The 19620-nt window shown below is 52.9% G+C and overlaps 1 protein-coding gene across 1 annotated transcript in view; it reads right to left on the minus strand.

The window, feature by feature from the left end:
* Positions 1-2186: 2186 nt before the first annotated feature.
* The window catches only part of LOC134357977 (high affinity nerve growth factor receptor-like), a 47266-nt gene continuing 29832 nt past the window's right edge, over positions 2187-19620 (minus strand). Inside the window, exons 10-16 of the mRNA XM_063069814.1 lie at positions 17358-17460; positions 16626-16799; positions 16080-16210; positions 12037-12209; positions 8684-8924; positions 7189-7347; positions 2187-2643 (exon numbers count right to left, since the gene is read on the minus strand). Coding sequence (XP_062925884.1) covers positions 2458-2643; positions 7189-7347; positions 8684-8924; positions 12037-12209; positions 16080-16210; positions 16626-16799; positions 17358-17460 — 1167 coding nt within the window. The 3' untranslated portion in view covers positions 2187-2457. The remainder of the gene's footprint in view (positions 2644-7188; positions 7348-8683; positions 8925-12036; positions 12210-16079; positions 16211-16625; positions 16800-17357; positions 17461-19620) is intronic.

Genomic DNA, 19620 nt, shown 5'->3' on the forward strand with positions numbered 1-19620 from the left:
GGTCCAAAAGAGGTTCACAAGAATCATCCCAGAAATTAAATAATATATGAGGAGCATTTGATGCTCTGGGACAGTACTCGCTGAAGTATAGAAGAATTAGTGGGGGAGGAACCTCATTAAAACCTACCAGATAGTGAAAGGCCTGGATAGAGTGGATGTGGAGAAGATGTTTCCAATAGTGGGAGAGTCTAGGACCAGAGAGCACAGCCTCAGAATAGAAGGGTGTCCCTTTAAAACCCAGATGAGGAGGGATTTCTTTAGCCAGAGGATGGTGAATCTGTGGAATTCATTGCCTCAGATAACTGTAGAGACCAAGCAAAAGAGAAGGGTTGAGAGGGAAAATAAATCAGTCACGATGGAATGATGGGCCAAATGGCCTAATTCTGCCTCGACGTCTTATGGTCTTGTGGAAGACGGTGGTGAGGTGCTGGGCGATGTCCTCCCTGCTCCAAACAAAACATCCCCCTACCCCTCCTCCACCATCGTTCCCAGGGGGTGGAGCTCAGAGACCGATCATTCCCTACAAAGCCACTTCCAGCAGCACCAACGCCACCAACCTTCGTTACACAATAGCATAGCAGTTACTGTAATGCTTTACAGCATCACCAATCGGGGTTCAATTCTGCTGACGTCTGTAAGGAGTTTGTACCTTCTCCCTATGACAGCGTGGGTTTCCTCCGGGTGCTCTGGTTTCCTCCCACATTCCAAAGATGTACGGGTTAGTAGGTTACTTGGGTATAATTAGGCTGCGCAGGTTTGTTGGGCCAGAAGGGCCTGTAACCAGATAATTAAATAAGAATAGGAATAATAAAACAAATCTGTAATCTTATTGGCACTGGAGTTCAGAACCCCCGGGTCCTGAAACCTGGAGACAGTGACAGTGGCAGCGTATACCCTCCTCTGCCAACCCTTTCAATGGAAGGCTCTGCTAACAGTCCGGCCGAGACTGGCAGAGGTCCAGGCTCAAGCAAACTTTCCGCCAACATTTCCCGAACCCGGCAAAGCTTTTACGTCTGGGCAGTGAGCAGGAGTCGGAATGAAAGCTGGCTGGGCCCTGGGGAAGAGGCTGTAATGTATGCTAATGACTGCACCTGCCTGTCCATTACAACAGCCCCAGAGGAGCCCCTCAGCTCCACTTATCGGGGGAGCTAATGCGAGCCTCAGAGTGCGAGGAATTGATCGGGAGGCGTGAGAGGCTGTGTGAACCACTTCACTGCCTCAGCATCCATAAACCTGCCTCAGTCCCTCTCTGGGAATGTGGATCGCCCCGGGACAACACCTCCCATGGGGCTGCAAGGCCCTCCAAGTCTCGCCAGCACATTGTGATGCCCAAAGGCAATGCTGGTCTGGAGACTCCCCACACCAGCTGACCATGAACCCCAGTGTGGTTACCCCGATACTTGGGACATTGGTTGACAGATGCCCACCCACCCAAGGGACTGGTGGCTCTGCTAGGCTGCCATTTCAGAAAGGCAACGGATTAGCCAGTATGTTGGCACAGGAGATGGACAATGGGCTGGTGACTCAAACAGCCAACGAGCTGGAACTGTAGATAGTCATGGATTGGGGTTAGAAATATGGCCAAATGAGCTGAAGGCAATCAGTTGGTAGTTCATTTGACCAATGAGGTGAAGTTCCTGCTGATTGATTGGTAGTTCAGATGACCAATGGGGTGAAGCTTTAGATGGCCAGTTGACCAATGGGGTGAAGCTTAGATGGCCAATTACTGGTAGCTCAGAAGACCAGTTGATTGAAGCTTTAGATGGCCAGTTGATTGGTGATTCAGATGGCCAATGGGGTGAAGCTTTAGCTGGCCAATTGATTGGTAATTCAGATGGCCAATGGGGTGAAGCTTTAGCTGGCTAGCTGATTGGTAATTCAGATAGCCAATGGGTGAAGCTTTAGCTGGCCAGTTGATTGGTAATTCAGATGGCTAATGGGGTGAAGTTTTAGCTGGCCAATTGATTGGTAATTCAGATGGCCAATGGGGTGAAGCTTTAGCTGGCCAGTTGACTGGTAATTCAGATCACCAGCGGGGCTGACGTTTTGCATGCCTCACGTGTTGCCAAACCAGATCCACTCATGTATTTGATAACAACAGTGAACAGTGATGTTGGGAGACAGGAAGGCACAACTCTCCAGGCAGCAGGGAGAACCTTTAATACACTCAGTGCATGCAACAGAAACAAGAAATAACACTCGGCTCAGTCACAGGGCCTCTGGTGGTCCCACCGCCCACCTGCAGTCAGTGTCAGCTGTGTACCAGGCACCACTTGAAAACACAGGCTTGGATATTATGGAGTCAGTGATATTCATGGGGAGATATTCAGGGTGCATATATTAACCGTCCTTATCTACAGTCCAGATCCGCATGCAGTCTGCAACGACAGAGTCCCCTTGTGAGGGGAGACAGACCCCTCCCCTCAGTCGCGCAAAGCGTCCACACAACCGCAGACCTCACTGCAACACGTCAAGGTAAAGCGGCGGCGATCTGACCAGCTGCTGCAGACGGTCGTGGATCTCCTTGATGGACAGCCTCTGCTGTGGGTCTCTGGTCCAGCAGCCCCGCATGATGGCATACACCTCCCGGGGGCAGCCACGTGGGCACTCCAGCACCCGACCCTGCGTGATGCACTCGATGGCCTGTGGAGTACAATGCTGAGGGTTAAACTGGGAATCCGCTCTCCTCAGCCCATCCCTCCCCGCCCTAACGTCCCGACATCCCAACATCCCATCAATGGCCTGCTAGCATTGGTGGGATTGGGGGTTAATGCTGGCAACTAAAAGGGTTCCGCTCTCCCCAGGTTCCTAAGGGTTGTCATGGCTGGGAGGGGTGTGTGGCGGGGATAGGATCCCACTACTTATTAAATGTTCCCAATAGCATGTGTCTCAAATGGCCTCAAGTCTGTCTCCTGGGCTTCATGTGTGGTTTAGCTACTAAGCCCACCGGAATCTTTTCTACTGACAGGGGTAGGTCACTGGCGCCTTAAAACCAGTCACTTCAGTCAGCCGTGGTTGGCAGCTCATCTAGGAGAAGGTTAAACTCTGATTTCAAACCTCCACTGCCTTGTGGCTATACCCACTCATGGGTAAGGTTTAGTAGCTAACCCCGGGGAACTGTCCGGAGCTGGAATCCCTTTGACAGTCCTATGTTGAGTTCAATGCTGACTGAAAACTTCTGGTGCCACACTGCACTGGTCTCTGCCGTTCCTTTGGATTCATCAGCTGCGTGGAGAGGGGGAGCCTGCCGTAGGGGCAACAGTTTGCTCTCCATATCGCACTGCCCTGGCTTGCGTAAAAGATAGGAGGCAACATCCATGGTCGATCCCAATCCACGGAGGCCTCAACAACAGCTCTCCCCACCCTCCAAACCTCTCACAGATGGCATACTGTTATCATACACCCACAGCAGCACAGCACTTTACAGCCCCAGTCACCCTGGTTCAATTCTCGCCACTGTATGTGAGTAGTTTCTCCCCGTGACCGTGAGAGCTTCTTCCAGCTGTAACAATTTCACCCCGAGGCAGTTTTTCCCTCTCGGCAGATGCTGCCTGGCCTACTGGGTTCCTCCAGCGTTCTGTGTGGGCTGCTCTGGATTTCCAGCGTCTGCAGAATCTCATGTTTATGCAGGGGAACTTCCTCTGGTAGCTCAGCAGCCTAGCGGCCTGTGTAATGTTATTACAGCACCAGTAACCCGCGTTCAATTCCGCCACTGACTGTAAGGAGTTTGTACGTTCTCTCTGTGACCATGTCAGTTTCCTCCAGGTGCTCCAGTTTCCTCCACGCTCCAAAGACATATCGACGGGCTTTTAGGATAACTGGTCACACGTGTGTAAGGGCCTGTTACTGTGCTGCACCTCGAAATAAAGATAAATTCCCCGGCAGGTTCTGGGGAATCTGTGATGGCAGATAGGATTCCCTGAGGCACAAAGTAAACCATTGGTGCTAAGGACTTGGCCGGTCAGGCAGTGGGTCTGTGGAGGCTGAGGGACATTGCAGATCGGATCCTGGTTCAGGGCCACCGCCCGGAATATCGACCTGCACAGATGCTGCCTGACACGCTCAGTTCTCGAACCCCATTTCCCGGCGATGGCTGCAGTCTCTCATTAGCTGCCAGTGAGAGAAGTAGCTGAGATAGGAACAGCTATGAGGGATGTGGAGAGAGTTCTTCCCCTTACGCAGCTCCCCCCCCACCCCATCTTCCCTTTCTCTCTGAACTTCTCTCTTTCTCCCACCCCTCCCATTCTCTTTTTCTCCACATCACTCTCACACTCCTCTTTGCCACCTCCTCTCTCTCACCTCCTCTCTCTCCTGCTCCACTCTCTTTACCCCGCCTCCCCCTCTGTGCTCTGCCTCTTTCTCCATCCCTTCGCACCCTACTCCGGGGGGCAGGGGTTGAAAGTAAAAGGGTAGCAGAGTGAGGGGAGGGTGGGGATTGGGTGGTCACTCAGTGAGAGGTGTGGGATGGAAGGTGCAGAAACCCCATCCCACACTGAAAGGGGACAGGGAAGGGCCCTTACCTTCAAGGTGTGTGAGAGGAGACCCGGCTCTACACAGCGAAAACAAGATGGATGGCTCTGTAATCAGGAGAGTGGGGCGGGGGGGGGGGCAGTTCCAGGATTTGGACTCCGGGATTGTGGGAGTACCCGTGGGTGGTGGTGCTCTGGTGACCCCCTTTGGGGGTGGTGTCGGGTTGGGGAGGGGTTGTTAGAGTAACCCAGGCAAGTTTGTAGAGAGCACACCGCAGCCTCTGTGTACCTCTGGGGGAGGGAAGGGGTGTGCACTGTCCGGGACGGTGCCGAGAATCCAAAGATCCTGCATCAGCAGAGAGTGGATCAAACCCCTGGCCACATTAAATCCACAGATTGCAAATCCGATTAAAGGCAGGGAGCTGAAACTGTGCTGAGCACAGCAGAGAGGAACGGTTAATGGAGTCGTTCCCCATCACCAAACCGGGTCAGGTTACACTCTGATTGGCTGCCTGCTGCCTCAGCAACTACCCCCACCTGCAGGAACAGTGGGCAGCAACGCGGAGGGAGGGAGGGAGGAGGGAGAGGGAGAGAGAGAGAGAGAGGAGGGAGAGGGAGATGAGGGAGGGGAGAGCGAGAGAGTGGAGGGAGAGGCAGATGAGGTAGGGGAGAGGGGGATGAGGTAGGAGGGAGAGGGAGATGAGGGAGAGAGGGGAGGGGAAGGAGGGGATGAGGGGAGGGGAAGGAGGGGATGAGGGGAGGGGGAGGAGGGAGAGGGAGGCAGGAGGGAGAGGGGGAAGGGAAGGTGAAGGAGAAGGTGAGGGGGAGGAGGGGGAGGGGAAGATGAGGGGGAAGAGGGTTGGAGGCAGAGAGCGGAAGGGGAGGTGAAGAAGAGGGGAAGGTGAGGGGACAGAGGACGGGGATGGAAGGGGGCAGGATGGGAGGGGAGAGGAGGGACAAGGGTGAGGGGCAGGGAGGCAGGAGGGAGAGGGGATGGCAGGAGGTGTGGGACGAGGGGAGAGGGAGGAGGGGGTGAGGAAGGGAAGGGGAAGGAGGGTGAAGGGGAGGGGAAAGGGGGAGATGAGGCGGGATAGGAAGAGGTGGGAGTTTGAGGAGAAGGAGTGGGAATGTGAGAGGAGTGAGGGGGAAGTGAGAGGGAGGGGAGGTAGGAGTGAAGTGAGAGGAGAGGTAGGAGTGAAGTGAGAGGGGTGAAAAGAGGGAGAGGAGAAGACAAATTGTTAAGCCAAGGGATATTGGGGTCCAAGTCCATAGCTCTCTGAAAGTGGCTACACAGGGTGACAGGGTGGTAAAGAGGGCATATGGCACTGAGTTCAGAAGTCAGGAAATGATGTTAAACCTTTACTAAACTCTAGCTGGGCTGCAACTGGAGTACTGCGTTCACTTCTGGTTGCCCCATTCTAGGAAGGACATCGAGGCTTTGGAGAGGATGCAGAAGAGTTTCACCAGGATGTTGCCTGGATTAATGAGCGATTGGATTAATGTGTTCTCTGGCTGAAGGGAGACCTGTCGGAGGTTTATAAGGTTATGAGAGACATAGGTAGAGTATTCCCGGGATTGATATGTCTAAGAGCAGAGGGCATGCATTTAAGTTCAAAGGAGATGTGTGTGTATGTTTTTCACACAGAATGGTGGGTACATGGAACGTGGAGGTGGGTACGACAGAAACATCAGGAAGCTCTCAATCACACTGATAGGCAGAGAATGGAAGAATATGGGCATTGTGTAGGCAGAAGGGGTTAGTTTAGTTGGGCATTTGATTACAAATCTATTTGGCACAACATTGTGTTCCTGTGCTGGTCTGTGCCCTGTGTTTGATGGTCTGAACGTAAAGCATAGAACAGCACAGACCCTTCAGTTCAGCACAGTGCCGACCTTTTAACCTACTCCAAGATCAATCTAACCCTCCCTCCCTCCCTCATGGCCATCCATTTTTCCTTTATTAATGTGCCTAAGAGTCTCTTCAATGCCCCTAATGTATTTGCCTGTTCTACCATCCCTGGCAGGTCGTTCCACACTCACCACTCTGTGCAAACAATCTACCTCTGACGTGTCTCTTGTACTTTCCTCCAAATACCTTAAAATGATGCCCCCTCATATTAGCCATTCCTGCCCTGGGAAAAAGTCTCTGAGTGTCCACTCGATCTATCCCCAACATCTTGCACATCTTTGTCAAGTCACCTCTCACTTTCCTACGCATCAAGGAGAAAAGTCCTAGCTCGCTCAAACTTTCCTTATAAGCTATGCCCTCCGGTCCAGGCAGCAGCCTGGCAAATCTCCTCTGCAACCTCCCGAAAGCTTCCACATCCTTCCTATAATGAGGCGACCAGAACTGAACACAATTCTCCAAATGCGGTCTAACGAGGGTTTTGTAGAGCAGCAACGTTACCTTTTGAACTCAATCCCATGATTAATGAAGGCCAACACACATACAGGTTCCCAACCATCCTTTCAACTTGCACGGTGACTTTGAGTGATCTACGGATGTGAACCCCAAGATCCCTCTGTTACCCACACTGCCAGGAATCCTGCCAATCACCCTGTATTCTGCCTTCAAATTTGTCTTTCTAAAGAGAATCACATCACACTTTTGAACTCCGTCTGCCACCTGCTCCCATCACCTTGTGTCCTGTAATAGAGTTTCTGTATCCTGTATTCCTGCCCCTCCTGCTGGCCCCAGCGGGCCATGGCGTGGACCCACCTCAGTGTTGGACAGCTGGTACCAAGGCTGCTTGCCATAGGTGAAGATCTCCCACAGCACCACACCGAAGCTCCAGATGTCACTCTCCGCCGTGAACTTGCGGTACATGATGCTCTCGGGGGGCATCCAGCGGATAGGCAGCATGGTGCGACCTCCGACCTGGGCATGAGAGAGTCAAGGGTCAGAGAGCAGGCCTCCTCCCACTTCCCACACAGCCTCACTCCTAACTCACCCAGCACACCTCCCACAACTCCCTCCTCGCTCTCCCACTCCCCTCATTGCCCACTCCGGTGTAAAGGAGGATCCCACGAACAGCCGGGGCTAGGATAGGAGGGTTTCTCAGTTCTACTGACCACAGGGAGCTTGTACACCACCACATCCCATCCATCAGTCACCAATTCAGGACCTAGATCAGTGCTGAGGAGCTGAGTCCTCAGGATGGGACATTTCGGACACCTTCTGCGAGCGTGTGGAGGGAGTTTCATTCTGTGTATGACCCCAGGAGTATGTGGTGGGACAGTGTGGAGGGAGCTTCATTCTGTGTCTGACCCCAGGAGTATGTGATGGGACGGTGTGGAAGGAGCTTCATTCTGTGTCTGACCCCAGGAGTGTGTGATGGGACAGTGTGGAAGGAGCTTCATTCTGTGTATGTCCCCAGGAGAGTGTGGTGGGACCATGTGGAGGGTGCTTCATTCTGTGTCTGACCCCAACAGTGTGTGGTGGGATGGTGTGGAAGGAGCTTCACTCTGTGTCTGACCCCAGGAGTGTGTGATGGGACCATGTGGAGGGGGCATCCTTCTGTGTATGACCCCAGGAGTGAGTGATGGGACGGTGTGGAGGGAGCTTCACTCTGTGTCTGACCCCAAGGAGTATGTGATGGGACAGTGTAGAGCAATCTTCACTCTGTGACTGACCCCAAGGAGTGTATGATGGGAGCGTGTGGAGGGGGCTTCACTCTGTGTCTGACTCCAGGGGTGTGTGATGGGACGGTGTGGAGGGGGCTGCATTCTGTGTCTGACCCCAGGAGTGTGTGGAGGGGGCTTCACTCTGTGTCTGACTCCAGGGGTGTGTGATGGGACGGTGTGGAGGGGGCTGCATTCTGTGTCTGACCCCAGGAGTGTGTGATGGGACTGTGTGGAGGGGGCTTCATTTCTGTGTCTGACCCCAGGAGTGTGTGGTGGGACCGCGTGGAGGGGGCTTCATTCTGTATATGACCCCAGGAGTGTGTGGTGGGACCGCGTGGAGGGGGCTTCATTCTGTATATGACCCCAGGGGTGTGTGGTGGGACGGTGTAGGGAGACCTGTGTAAAAAAACAACGGCAGATGCCAGAAATAGAATCACAAATCTGAAATATAAAGGAGGAAGTGTTGGAATACTCAGCTGGTCAGACAGCAGCTGTGGAGAGAGGAATGGGGTTCTGGTTTCAGGCTTGTGTGTCTCTGTCAAAGGGAGCTGTTCCTGTGGGAATTGAGTGGACGTTCCGGGAACACTCACCCTGTAGTAGTCCGTGCTGTAGATATCCCGGGACATGCCGAAATCCCCAATCTTCACCACCATGCCCTCCCCGACTAGGCAGTTGCGGGTGGCGAGGTCGCGGTGGACAAAGTGTAGCGAGGCGAGGTAGACCATGCCCGCAGCGATTTGCTGGGCGATGTGCAGGAGCTGGGGCATTTTCAACGGTCCCAGTGTCTGCTCGCTGCCACCCACCAGCATCGGGGCGTCGGGACCCTGGCATCTACACAGGGTAGGAGAGGCAGGTGAGGTTGGGGCCCAACCCATCCCTTACTGCCCATATTCCCCAGGGTTTGCAGTCAAACTCCTCCCATAACCAGTCCACCATCATGAGGGCCATGGTAGCACTGTGGCTACTGCAGCCTGGGGCTTCACAGTTCAGAGATCAATTCCGGCATCGTCTGTACCTTCTCCCCAAGGCCAGGTGGGTTTCCTCCGGGTTTGGTTTTCTCCCACACTCCAAAGGTGTACCGGTTAGTTGGTTAATTGGTCGTTGTAAATTGTCCCGCGATTAGGCTAGTGTTAAATCGGTGGGTTGCTGGGCAGCACAGGTTGTTGGCCTGTTCCGCACTGTATCTCTAAATAAATTCAACAAAATGTAACCCCCTTCCTTATCCCAACTATGATACCCTTTGTCCATCCTCATAATCCTTCACCATCGCAACTGCACATCCAAACCTAGCAACCCCTCTCCATCCTCCACCCCCTCCCAGAGAAGCTCATCAGGTCTATGTGAGCCCCTCCCCATAATGCTGCCCCTTCATAACCCCTTCCCTATGCCCATAATTGCTCCCCAATCTACCCATCCTCCCTCTATCTCTGTAAACACCGTAAACCCATCTAGCAACTAAACCCCTCCCTGTCTCTGCAACCGCATCTGGCCCCCACACGCCTCCCTCCAAACTATCCCCTCTACCCTCTGCCCTCTGCCTGGGGACAGCGCGCTGCCAGCTGTGACTCTCCAGCAAGGGTGGATGTTCCTCATACAACAGGGAAAGTGAAGATTTAAGTAACAAAGCTTTTGTGTGTAACTGTTGCTGTTGTGTTTGATGTTTCCTTATGTGGTTGCTGTTTTGTGCATGCTTGTTTGTTGCTGTGGGCGCTGTATCATGGAAGCCTGCCAGTCAGACGTCTTGTCTCATGCGGAGCTTGGCATTAGGCCTCGAGTTTCTGCAGCCGCCGTCCCTGGGGGGGCCCCTCGAACTTCGTGTTTATTGCTGTGGAGACTTGCTCCCCAATCTGAATCCTCTCCCAGTTGATATCCCTGATGGCTGGACAGGAGGGGACTGTCCTGTCCAGTCCACTCTGTCTCACCGTCTCACCCTAACCACAGGCTCGAGGGGACAGGCTGTTAGTCAGCTGAGTTACCCAGACGTGCTGTCCCAATTGAAACGCTCTTCCCATGTTCTGTATTTTGGGATTTATCCCAGTGTTTATGGTCCCAGAGGGTCACAGAAACAGGCCCTTTGTTCTTTAGAGTCCATGTCTGTCATCACTACCCACTTCTACTGATCCCATCGACTACAACTCAGTCCGTACTCTTCTCTGCCTCGGACATCCCAAAGAGTTGTGGACACAGCTCAGCGCCTCAGAACCAGCCTCCCCTCCATCGACTCTGTCTACACCTCACTGCGTCAGTAAAGTAGCCAGTCTACTCAAAGACCCCACCCACTCTGTATGTTCTTTCTTCAGCCCTCTCAATGGACAAAAGCCTGAAAGCACATACCACAGGATTAAGGACAGCTTCCATCCCACTGTTATAAGACTATTGATTGGACCTCTTGGCCACACAATTTACCTGTTATGATCTTGCACTTTATGGTTTACCTGCATTGCACTTTTTCGGTACACTCGATTCTGCATTGTAATTGTTTTCCTTGTGCTGCTTCAATGCACTGTGTAATGATTTGACCTGTATGAACAGCATGCAAGACACTGTACAGCTGACAATAATAAATTAATACCATTAACTCTTAAATGATGTGAGTCTCCACCTCTACCACCGCCTTGGGCAGTGTATTCCAGTTAACCCCCATTCCGCCCCCCTCCCCGGGAGAGGACAACCCCCTGGACCCCTCTGACCTCCAACTGTTCAATCTAAACTCGTGCCAGCAGTTCGCTCTGTGGGGAAGCATTTTCCACCATCCACACTATCAACACCCCGCGCTCTTTCTTTATTTGGAGATACAATGCAGAACAGGCCCCTCCAGTCCAACGAGCCGTGCTGCCCAGCAACCCAAGCCTAATCAAAGAACAACCTGCAATGACCAATTAACCTACTAATTGGTCCATCTCTGGACTGTGGGAGGAAACAGGAACACCTGGAGGAAACCCACACGCACATGGGAAGGAACTTCACAAACTTGTTTCCAGAGGACACTGGAACTGAACTCTGAACCCCGATACCCCGAGCTGTAATAACGTCGCACTAACCACTACGTTATCATGGTGCCCCTCTTTAAACACCTCTGCTCTCCCGATCTCTCACACTTGTATGTGTCCTGTCCCCTCCCAAAGCCCCTCTCCCTTCTGACCCGTCCCCCTTCTCGGCCTCCCATCTGGGGATCCTGTGGTGGGTGACTCATGCTGCCACCCCAAGGTCCTTGGCCCTATTGGCAAAGCAGGGCTGGGGGGGGGGGGAGGGTGTGATGGGACACTCCCCACTTTCCTGGGGAAAGTACGGCTGCAAAAACTCTCACACCGTCTAGGACAGAGCAGCCCACCCACCACCCCTGAGCATCCCCTCCCTCCACCACAGTGGCCGCAGAGTACACCGTCTACAGAACGCACTGTGGTTGCTCAGCTGGACTACTCTGAGAGCTCCTCGCCAACCCGCACCTTCTCCTATCTAAACAAGATCAGGGAACGCCCCTGTCCGCAGGTTCCTCTCCAGGGCACCTTTGCTTTGTGAGTATCACCAAGCCTTCGCACGACTCCGAATCCTGGAACAGACCTCAGCCACATGGACTGTGGCGGATCAAGGAGGCAGCTAATCATGCCCCTCCTCATCCCCCAGCACCTCCCCAAGGTAATCAGGGGTGGGCCATCAGTCGCTCTCGATTTGTCGGCCTGTCTCTGTCTGTACGTCTGTCTGACCTGTCTGTCTCACATGTATCTGCCAGTCTGTACCTGAATGTCTGCCTATCTTTTGCCTGTCTGTAATGTCTGTCTCTATCTGTCCATCTCAGTTCTCTACCATCTCAGTCTACCTGCGTCTCTCTGTTATTGTCAGTCTATCCCTGACCCTGAGGTGTGGGGGGGGGGAATGAGGGGATGGTGCCCAGGTGCCCAGTGCCCCAGCCCACCATCCCCTGTCCGGAGACGGGTGTACTTACCGCAGGAAGCGGTTGAGATCTCCGTGCTTCATGTACTCAAAGACCATGAGGAGGGGCTCGCCCTGCGTGCACACCCCGTGGAAGGTGACGATGTGCTGGTGCTGCAGCAAGGTCAGTAGCTCGGCCTCTCGCTGGAAGTCTGTCCGTGCGCTCTCCGTCGCCTCCTTCAGAGCCTGCAGGCACAGGGCAGTCCGTCATCCCGGGACTGGGATATGGTACAGGGCAGCCCAACACTCCGTTCACCAAACACCATGACACGGCACACGCAGGCAAACAGTGAGAGTGAGGGCGAGACACAGTGAGAGAGAGAGCGCAAGACATGGTGAGAGAGGGGACGAGACATGGTGAGGGAGAGAGAGAGTGAGACACAGTGAGAGAGAGAGAGAGAGAGAGGGTGAGAGAGAGAGATCGAGACTTGGTGAGAGAGAGAGAGAGAGAGAGAGAGAGAGAGAGAGTGAGAGACACACACAGTGAGAGAGAGAGGACGAGACACGGTGAGAGACATGGTGAGAGAGAGAGAGAGGCTGAGACATGGTGAGAGAGAGAGGGTGAGACACAGTGGCAGACAGTGTGAGATACAGTGAGAGAGAGGGTGAGACCTAGTGCGAGAATGAGCGAGACATGTGACAGAGAGAGGGCAAGACACGGTGAGAGAGAGAGGGCAAGACACGGTGAGAGAGAGAGAGAGAGAGACATGGTGAGAGAGAGAGAGAGGGTGAGACATGGTGAGAAAGAGGGGCTGAGACACGGTGAGAGACAGTGTGAGATACAGTGAGAGAGAGGGTGAGACCTGGTGGGAGAGAGAGAATGAGACACAGCGAGAGAGAGAGGGCGAGACACAGCGAGAGAGGGTGAGACACGGCGAGAGGGATGGCGAGAAGGTGACGGGGAGAGAGAGAGAAGGTGAGACATGGTGAGAGAGAGGGTGAGACACGGAGAGAGAGACATGGTGAGAGAGAGAGAGAGAGAGGCTGAGACATGGTGAGAGAGAGAGTGTGAGACACAGTGGCAGACAGTGTGAGATACAGTGAGAGAGAGGGTGAGACCTAGTGCGAGAATGAGCGAGACATGTGACAGAGAGAGGGCAAGACACGGTGAGAGAGAGAGGGCAAGACACGGTGAGAGAGAGAGAGAGAGAGAAGAGAGAGAGACATGGTGAGAGAGAGAGAGAGGCTGAGACATGGTGTGAGAGAGAGAGGGTGAGACACAGTGGCAGACAGTGTGAGATACAGTGAGAGAGAGGGTGAGACCTAGTGCGAGAATGACCAAGACATGTGACAGAGAGAGGGCAAGACACGGTGAGAGAGAGAGGGCAAGACACGGTGAGAGAGAGAGGGCAAGACACGGTGTGAGAGAGAGAGAGAGAGAGAGAGACATAGTGAGAGAGAGAGAGACGGTGAGACATGGTGAGAAAGAGGGGCCGAGACACGGTGAGAGACAGTGTGAGATACAGTGAGAGAGAGGGTGAGACCTGGTGGGAGAGAAAGAATGAGACACAGCGAGAGAGAGAGGGCGAGACACAGCGAGAGAGGGTGAGACACGGCGAGAGGGATGGCGAGAAGGTGACGGGGAGAGAGAGAGAAGGTGAGACATGGTGAGAGAGAGGGTGAGACACGGAGAGAGAGACATGGTGAGAGAGAGAGAGAGAGAGGCTGAGACATGGTGAGAGAGAGAGTGTGAGACACAGTGGCAGACAGTGTGAGATACAGTGAGAGAGAGGGTGAGACCTAGTGCGAGAATGAGCGAGACATGTGACAGAGAGAGGGCAAGACACGGTGAGAGAGAGAGGGCAAGACACGGTGAGAGAGAGAGAGAGAGAAGAGAGAGAGACATGGTGAGAGAGAGAGAGAGGCTGAGACATGGTGTGAGAGAGAGAGGGTGAGACACAGTGGCAGACAGTGTGAGATACAGTGAGAGAGAGGGTGAGACCTAGTGCGAGAATGAGCGAGACATGTGACAGAGAGAGGGCAAGACACGGTGAGAGAGAGAGGGCAAGACACGGTGAGAGAGAGAGAGAGAGAAGAGAGAGAGACATGGTGAGAGAGAGAGAGAGGCTGAGACATGGTGTGAGAGAGAGAGGGTGAGACACAGTGGCAGACAGTGTGAGATACAGTGAGAGAGAGGGTGAGACCTAGTGCGAGAATGACCAAGACATGTGACAGAGAGAGGGCAAGACACGGTGAGAGAGAGAGGGCAAGACACGGTGAGAGAGAGAGGGCAAGACACGGTGTGAGAGAGAGAGAAAGAGAGAGAGACATAGTGAGAGAGAGAGAGACGGTGAGACATGGTGAGAAAGAGGGGCTGAGACACGGTGAGAGACAGTGTGAGATACAGTGAGAGAGAGGGTGAGACCTGGTGGGAGAGAAAGAATGAGACACAGCGAGAGAGAGAGGGCGAGACACAGCGAGAGAGGGTGAGACACGGCGAGAGGGATGGCGAGAAGGTGACGGGGAGAGAGAGAGAAGGTGAGACATGGTGAGAGGGAGGGTGAGACACAGCAAGAGAGAGGGCGGGACACAGTGAGAGTGTCAGGGTGAGACATGGTGAGAGGGATGGCGAGAAGGTGACAGGGAGAGAGAGAGATGGTGAGAGAGAGACACACAGAGATGGGGAGAGTGAGAGATGGAGAGAGAGAGAGGGAGAGGGAGAGAGACGGCGAAATAGGGGAAGACTGAGACACTGTACGGGTGACATTAATAAATGAATATCAATAACTCCTCAATGATGTGAGTCTCCACCTCTACCACCGCCTTGGGCTGTGTATTCCAGATAACCCCCACTCCACCCCCTCCCCGTTGGACCCCTCTGACCTCCAACTGTTCAATCTAAACTCGTGCCGGCAGTTCGCTCTGTGGGGAAGCATTTTCCACCATCCACACTATCAACACCCCACGCTCTTTTTTTATTTGGAGATACAATGCAGAACAGGCCCCTCCAGTCCAATGAGCCTAATCAAAGAACAACCTACAATGACCAATTAACCTACTAACCGATCCATCTCTGGACTGTGGGAGGAAACAGGAGCACCTGGAGGAAGCCCACACGCACACGGGAAGGAACTTCACAAACTTGCTTCCAGAGGACGCTGGAACTGAACTCTGAACTCCAACGCCCTGAGCCGTAACAGTGTCACATTAACCACTAGAGAGAGATGCACAGAGATGAGAGAGAGACAGAGACAGAGACAGAGAAATGTTGTGAGAGAGGGAGGGAGATTGATGGCGCAAGAGAGAGACGGCAAAAGAGAGGGAGACTGAGACAGTGAAAGAGAGACGCAGAGAGATGGCAAGAGAAAGTGACAGAGAGAGAGACACACACAGGATGAAACAGAGAGAAACACACACAAAAGGAGAGAAGGAGAGAGACACACAGATAGACAGAGAAACAGTGAGGGAGATAGAGAGATGGAGAGACACAGAGAGAAAGACACACACACACACACACACACACACACACACAGGGATAGAGACAGAGAGATAGTGAAAAAGAGCAAGAGAGATGCTGAGAGAGAATAAGAGAGACAGCGAGAGAGGTGCTGAGAGAGAGAAAGAGAGAGTCAGATAGACAGGAGGGCACAGACAGAGAGATAATGACATTCAATACAGAGACAAAAACACACACACTCAAACATACAGATATGCACAAAGTCACACACACACAGATACACACTTCTCCCTGACCCGTTTTCTTCACAATCTACAACTTGTCCATTCTCTACACATCTGTATTTGCTTCACCTTTCCTTCCCTGAGAACAACCTACTCCATTCCTCTGTCTCTCCCTCACTGTCCCCTCTCACCATCTATCTCCCTGCCTCATTCACTCACTCTCACTGCTTCACTCTTCCTCATACACGATCCTCCCTCACTCTCCTTTCCTCTCATGCATCTTCCCTTCCCTCCCTCAAATGCTCCCTCTGTCCCTCCCTCTCATTTTCCAAACCCCTGCCCCTTTCTCTCACCCTCTTTCCATGTTCACTCCCTCCCTCTCACCCACCCTTCCTGCCCTCTCCCAACCTCTCCTCTGAATGAGCTGATCCTTACCTTGACCGCCACCAGCATCGGTTCCTCCCCGTCCCTGTGTTTCTCCCACTCTGCCAGAAACACCTTGCCAAAGGCTCCTTCCCCGAGCTCCCACTTCAGACTGATGTCCCTCCGGATGATGTGGTGCACGGCTGGAACAGGAGAGGCGTCCCATCTGGTGTCAGGCCAACGTACCCAGAGAATGTAACGAGAAATCCAGCCCGAACACTTACCGCTCCTCGCTGTGGCTCCCGCAGCATGGCGCTCCACCCCTCCTATGGCGCAGCACCCCCTCCTCGCGCCCATCCTTTCATCCAGCATTCTCCTTGCCACCCATCCCGCAACGCGGTGCTCCCTCCTCACAGTGCGCCGATCACTTCTGACCACCCCTCCCACAGTGGCTGATCCTTTCTCACCGCCCCTCCTACAACACAGAGCACCCTCACTATCCCTCCCATGACATGGAGCTCCCTCGCTACCTCTCCCGCAGTGCAGCACTCCCTCATTCGCTGCACCCACAGTGCAGAGATCCCTCTTTGTCCCTCCGGCAGCGTGGCGCTCCCTCACCAGGGTCGTGATCCTTCAGGAAGGAGCGGGACTCCCAGAAGTACTGTGGGTTCTGGATGGCATGGCTCTTTGCCTCCTGTTGGTCGTGGGGCAGTGGGCTGGCACTGATGCCCAAGTTCAGGAAGTGCAGCGAAACCCCGGCCTCCTCCTCTGCTCCCAGCATCTTTGCCTCCCCTAAGAAGGGACAATGGAAGGGAGTGAGGGAGGGTCTGAGCCCGTCTACTGACCCTTCCCTGGGGAATACCCACCTCCTCCACTCCCACCCTCCATCTCACTCACACACCCCCCTTGCCTCCCCCATTCTCCTTCCTCCCTCAAATGTTCTCTCCCCTAACTCCACTATTCTAATCCCCACCATATCTCCCTTCATCCATCCTCACCTTGTCACCTTTCTCACCTCATCCTTCCCCTACATCTCCCTCACCTCCTACTTCCCTGTCACTCCCTTTCCCACACCACTCCACCTCTCCTTGTTCCTTCTGCATCCACTCCTCTTGCACCCCTCCCCTCCTCCTCCATTGCCTCCCTCCTCCTCTCCCTTCCCTCTCACATCTGCTCTCAGCCTCCCCCCTGCTCTTCCATTCGCTACCCTCCTACCATCCATCCTTCCCTCCACCCCTTCCCTCCCACTCCCTCCCTCTCCATATGCACCCTTCCCCTTTCATCTGCATTCTCTCCTTGCTTGTTCCCCTCCCTCCCCCCACAGGGTGGGGTCTCCGGCTGTGTGCTTACGGTTGTGATGCAGCTTGCTGTCAGCGCGGACTCGGTGAATTGCGGTCAGCACCAGCATCAGGAAGAGCGAGGCCAGGACAGCCAGTCCCACTGGCACCCACACCTGTGGGTAGGACACATAGATACAGAGGGTGAGGACTCTTCCACCCAATCCACCCCTCTCCCTCACTTCCTGAGGCTGGCAGGGGCAAGAGGTGGGACAATGGGCTGAATCCTCTCCTAACGTTAGGAGGTCACACGGCATGGAAACAGGCTGTCCAATGCCAACCACGGTGCCCATCTGAATGTTCCCACTTGCCAGTGTTTGGCTAAACCTTTCATACCCATGAATTTGTCTAAGAACCTCAAAGGTTAAAGATTGGTTTTATCACATCATAATCAGAAACACAATCATTTTATTGCCAGTATGCGAAACATGCCAGAATTGATTGTGGTTCGGTGCCAAACATCATAAAACACAGAACATTATCACAACAGACAACACAATAGCAGCAACAATTTATAAGACAATAGAGCAAAAGGGTGTAAGCAATCAACAATTAGTGCAGAGGTCAATCATCAAACTTAAATAAATGTGAACATATGAACAGAATAAATAATTATCAACAGAACAAGGAGAACAGGAAAGACCGTTTAACGGATGATGTGCAGAGACAGTTTGGGAATTACACTCAAGTGAGTTTTGTTGAGAAGCTGGATAGCTACAGGAAAGAAGCTTCAGTAATGCCGCGTAGTCCTGGTGGTGGTGGACTCGCAGTGTTTCCCTGATGGCAATTTTTTTTAGGTGACTGCTAGGCTGGTTGGAGTCAGCAGCCATGTTTTTTTTTAAGCTCTTTTCTTCGCTCTGGCGATGAACAGGTTTTTTTTAACGTTGGTAGCTGACAGCCAATGACTCTCTGTGCTGAGTGAACCACTCACTGAAACCTGGTCTTGGAGAGGGAAGAGGCGGCAGGGAACCTTACCGGTGATAGCGGGGTGGTCACAACACTCTCAATGCTCGCTGAGTGAAAACTCATCAGCATGCGCCCTGAGATACAAAGTTTCCTCATGTGCAGTAGGGAGAATAATCTTAGCTGGGCTTTCCTAATGATCAGCATAACGTACTTGTCCCATTTCCATGTATTGGCAAGAGTAGTCCCCAGGAATTTGAATGGGATGACCACAGACACAGCCTGACCATTAATTTCCAAGGGGACGGGCAGGTAGGGGATTTCAGCAGAAGTGACCCCTCATTTCTATAGTCTTGATAGCATTAAGCTCCAAGCTGTTGCAAGCACATGCGGCAAAGCAGCCTACCTCTCTTTGATAGCAGGTCACATCACTATTAGAGGTGAGACCACTCACAACACGCTGGAGGAACTCAGCAAGTTGGGCAGCATCCGTGGAAAAGATCGGTCGACGTTTCGGGCCGGAACCCTTCGTCAGATGCTGCCCGACCTGCTAAATTCCTCCAGCGTGTTGTGAGTGTTGCTTTGACCCCAGCATCTGCAGATTATTTTGTGTTTAGAGATGAGACCAACTAGTTGTGTCATCTACTTAAGGACTTTAATAGATTTGTCTGTGGAGGTACAGTCATTTGTATAAAGTGAGAACAAAAAAGTGAAAGAACCTGTGGAGATCCTGTGCTTATAGACATTGGACTGGGCAAGTAGGAGCCCAGCCTTACAAACTGCTTCCTTCCAACAGGAAGTTCATAATCCCCTGACTATAGGGTAAAGCTAGCTGGGTAAGCTTGCTGTGGAGCAACTACAGAACAATTGTGTTGAAGACAGAGATAAAATCCACAAATAAGATCCTCACATAGGTAGAAACATAGAAAACATACAGTGCAATACAGGCCCTTCGGCCCATAAAGCTGGGCCGAACATGTTCCTGCTTTAGAACTACCTAGGCTTTATCCATAGCCCTCTATTTTTCTAAGCTCCATGTAGCCATCCAGGAGGCTCTTAACAGACCCTATTGTTTCCATCGCCGCCGGCAGCCCATTCCACGCACTCACCACTCTCTGTGTAAAAAACTTACCCCTGACATCTCTGTACCTGCTTCCAAACACCTTAAAACTACGCCCTATCGTGCTAGCCATTTCAGCCCTGGGGAAAAGCCTCTGACTATCCACACAATCAATGCCTCTCATTATCTTGTACACCTCTATCAGGTCACCTCTCATCCTCCATCACTCCAAGGAGAAAAGGCCGAGTTCACTCAACCTATTCTCATAAGGCATGCTCCCAATTCCAGGCAACATCCTTGAAAATCTCCTCTG

The sequence above is a fragment of the Mobula hypostoma genome, chromosome 2, assembly GCF_963921235.1.
Source record: "Mobula hypostoma chromosome 2, sMobHyp1.1, whole genome shotgun sequence".
In the NCBI taxonomy this organism is placed as follows: domain Eukaryota; kingdom Metazoa; phylum Chordata; class Chondrichthyes; order Myliobatiformes; family Myliobatidae; genus Mobula; species Mobula hypostoma.